At 35.1% G+C, this 3,185-nt stretch overlaps 1 protein-coding gene across 2 annotated transcripts in view; it reads right to left on the minus strand.

Moving 5' to 3' along the window:
- Positions 1-572: 572 nt before the first annotated feature.
- The window catches only part of pde1cb (phosphodiesterase 1C, calmodulin-dependent b), a 48,546-nt gene continuing 45,933 nt past the window's right edge, over positions 573-3,185 (minus strand). Inside the window, exons 16-17 of one of the 2 annotated variants that reach the window (XM_016453770.1) lie at positions 2,718-2,774; positions 573-1,935 (exon numbers count right to left, since the gene is read on the minus strand). In XM_016453770.1, the coding sequence (XP_016309256.1) occupies positions 1,919-1,935; positions 2,718-2,774 (74 nt within the window). In that variant the 3' untranslated portion in view covers positions 573-1,918. The remainder of the gene's footprint in view (positions 1,936-2,717; positions 2,775-3,185) is intronic. The other variant, XM_016453771.1, reaches the window with a different exon arrangement.

The raw sequence follows: 3,185 nt of genomic DNA on the forward strand, positions 1-3,185 counted from the left end.
AAACTTTTACATTAATAAATATGGTAAATAATATACATACGCAAGATACAGTTATGCATAAAAATTTACAGATTTTGTATAAATAAAATACAATTCCGAAGCTCAGCTTTACTCACGTCACACCCTCAGAAAACGAACACATCCAGTCGTTGTGAATGCATGCATTTATCCAGTCACACATCCCATCTCAGACTCACTCGGTCAGAGAAACCATATTTACAACAAAACAGATGGAAACAAAAATAGAAGAAAGAACAGAGTTAAACGATTCAATTAACAGACTAGTTCCTGAATGCTGAACATATTAATGGATGAACCTCAAAAGCTGTCAAGAACATATACAGGTCACATTTAACCCTGAAATCAAAAAGAAAATAAGAAGCTATATTTGATTTCTGTGGATCATGTGACACTAAAGACTGGTGTAATGATGCTGACAATTCAGCTTTGCATCACAGGAATAAATTCCATTTTAAAACATGCTAAAATAAAAAACAGTGATTTTAAATTGTAATAATATTTCACAATATTACTGTTTTTACTGCATTTTTCATCAAATAAATGCAGCCCTTGTGAGCATAAGAGACTTCTTACAAAAATATTTAAAAATTGGACTTCCCCCGTTTTATCGACATTAATTAATGCTCATTTATATAATGTAATCATATTTCAGTATTTTTGACAATCTATTCTACATTTCTTTATATTCCTAAAAATTGGGTTCATTTCGTCATGCAAAATGTCGTTTCCTATTTGTTTATGATTGATTTTGGGGTGAAACATGACCTGGACATGCTCTCTTCAGATTTCTTGAGATGCTCAAAGGACAGAGAAAAACGTGTCACAAATTCCCATGGAAACCAGTAAAAATGACATAGCCTACGGCGTAATATGCAGGTATTGCAGAGCGAGCACAGTGATATGGTTATGACTTACACACTACTACGGTCAGTTATAAGTCTTACATCGTCTACGGTGACTGCTTGTTTGTGTGTGAGCGTTTCCTATAGAAGACGTTTCAGTTCGGTTCGCTTTCAGAAAGACTACACGAAGAAAGGCAACCGAAGGTAAGCGAGAGAAGGTAAAATCTTAGGTTGAATCAGGCGTTTTCTACTCCACAGCTGCACACAGACGTGCTCAAATACTGCCACTTCATACGGCTTTTCTCAAGTTATAAAAGCTCTGATCTAAACGCAGACAGTCATTTACAATAGTAATACATATACATATTCAGGGTTTCATATATGCGACCTCTATTAGCAGATGAGGTGAACAAACGCGTGTCAGAGGCAGAGCATATTTGCTGAAATGCATCAGTCCATGCCAGGTAAAGCGCATTTAAAATAGCTGAACACACCATCGCTGTTGGCCGCAAAAGCCGAATATTGTTCACGGGTGCAACTGCTGCTAAGATTAGTTATTTACAGTTTACTGCAGGCCACATATTATATATATATATATATATTTAGATAGAAATCACAGTTTGAGCTTTACACACATACCAAGTCATCCGACTGCAAGGCTGCTCAAATGCGGAAAAACATAGAAAGCATTTGAAATGGAGGTTTTAATAAGAAGCCTAACATTCGATGGCATCGTTTCAGCTGCTGCATGCTTTTCTTAGTGCACTCTAAAGGTTTGGGAAGGAAATGAGATCTGCTTCTGTAAATAAAACAGACCAGACAAAAGCAGCTGTTATCTCTGGCCCGTTATGTCCTTCATCATTCAGAGAGATCAGCCCTATGAAAGTCTGGAGATAATGGCAGCTTTGGAGGGGATAGAGGCCGAACACAAAGTGATGTAAGCATTAGCTGCATCCTCTAGAGGGCGCCGTGGACCTTCAGAACTGAGCACTGTCCTGATGGCAAGTTCACCGCTCTGTCTGACATCGGACCTCAAGATGCCAATGGAAGTCACTCTAGGCATTTGCAGTTTCTGTTCAAAGCAGATTGAAGACATTTAGATAGCATCAGACATGAAAAAAGCAAAAAAGTCACACTGAAAAACGCCTGAATGTCATTGCATTAGATAGTAATACATCAAATCAAGTATCTGTATCTGCATGTCTTGAATGCTCCTGTGCTAATGTTGCTTCATTTCATCATTTTTGAAGTCTCAATGTCTTTTGTTAAATGTCAAATGTCAACATTGGTGTTTGTGCATTTATTTGATGAAAAATTCAGTTAAAACAGTAATGTGAAATATTGTTACAATTTAAAAGAACTGTTTTCTGTTGTAAATATATTGTAAAATGTCATTTATTGCTGTGATGCAAAGCTGAATTTTCAGCATCATTACTCCAGTCTTCAGTGTCACACGATCCTTCAGAAATCATTCTAATATGCTGATTTGCTGCTCAAGAAACATTTCTTCTTATTACCAATGCTTCATATTTTTGTGGAAATTTTTTTTTTTTTCAGAATCCTTTGATGAACATGACATTTTTTACTTGACATAGAAGTCTTTTGTAACATTACAATTGCCTTTACTGTCACTTTAATGCAAGGATTTTTTCTTTAAATAATTTTTTTACTGACCCCAAACTTTTAAATGTTTTGCTATCTTTCTTTAATGCCACTTGTTTTGATATTTTATTATATCATGCATTAACATTCAGACATGAAGTGTCTAAATATGTTGTTGGTGTCACAATATGTAGTTACAGTATGTTTTAAAGCAAGAGAAATCTCTGTTACAGAATAAATATGTATGTTTACCACTGAGTGCTCTCTTATGTTCATCTGCTGGTGATTCTGCCTCTTCAGACACTTCTCCTGTTTACAGACATCAGATTATTAGAGATGACACACAGACACTGTACCACTTTGGAAAACGTACCATGTTTGGAATAGCATATTGCCATACTACTACTTATACTATTTTTTCAAGATTTAGGCCAGCACTGTGCACAAGTATGCAGATTCTCAGTATGCACTGAATAGTTCTGATTTATTACACTACCGTTCAAAAGTTTGGATCAGTAAGATTTTTAAAATGTTTTTGAAAATCTCTTCTGCTTCCCTTACGAAAAATAAGTTTATTCAAGTGTGCTATTAGTATACTTCTTTTAAACTAAAAAATAGGAAAGTATACTTTCAGTCTAATTTTATGTACTTCTCAGACATGGGCTTTATGTACTCCTCAGAAATATACTTAAAATGACATTTAAGTATACTTGACTTATA

Source organism: Sinocyclocheilus anshuiensis, unplaced genomic scaffold (assembly GCF_001515605.1).
Source record: "Sinocyclocheilus anshuiensis isolate Anshui unplaced genomic scaffold, SAMN03320099.WGS_v1.1 scaffold2181, whole genome shotgun sequence".
In the NCBI taxonomy this organism is placed as follows: Eukaryota; Metazoa; Chordata; class Actinopteri; order Cypriniformes; family Cyprinidae; genus Sinocyclocheilus; species Sinocyclocheilus anshuiensis.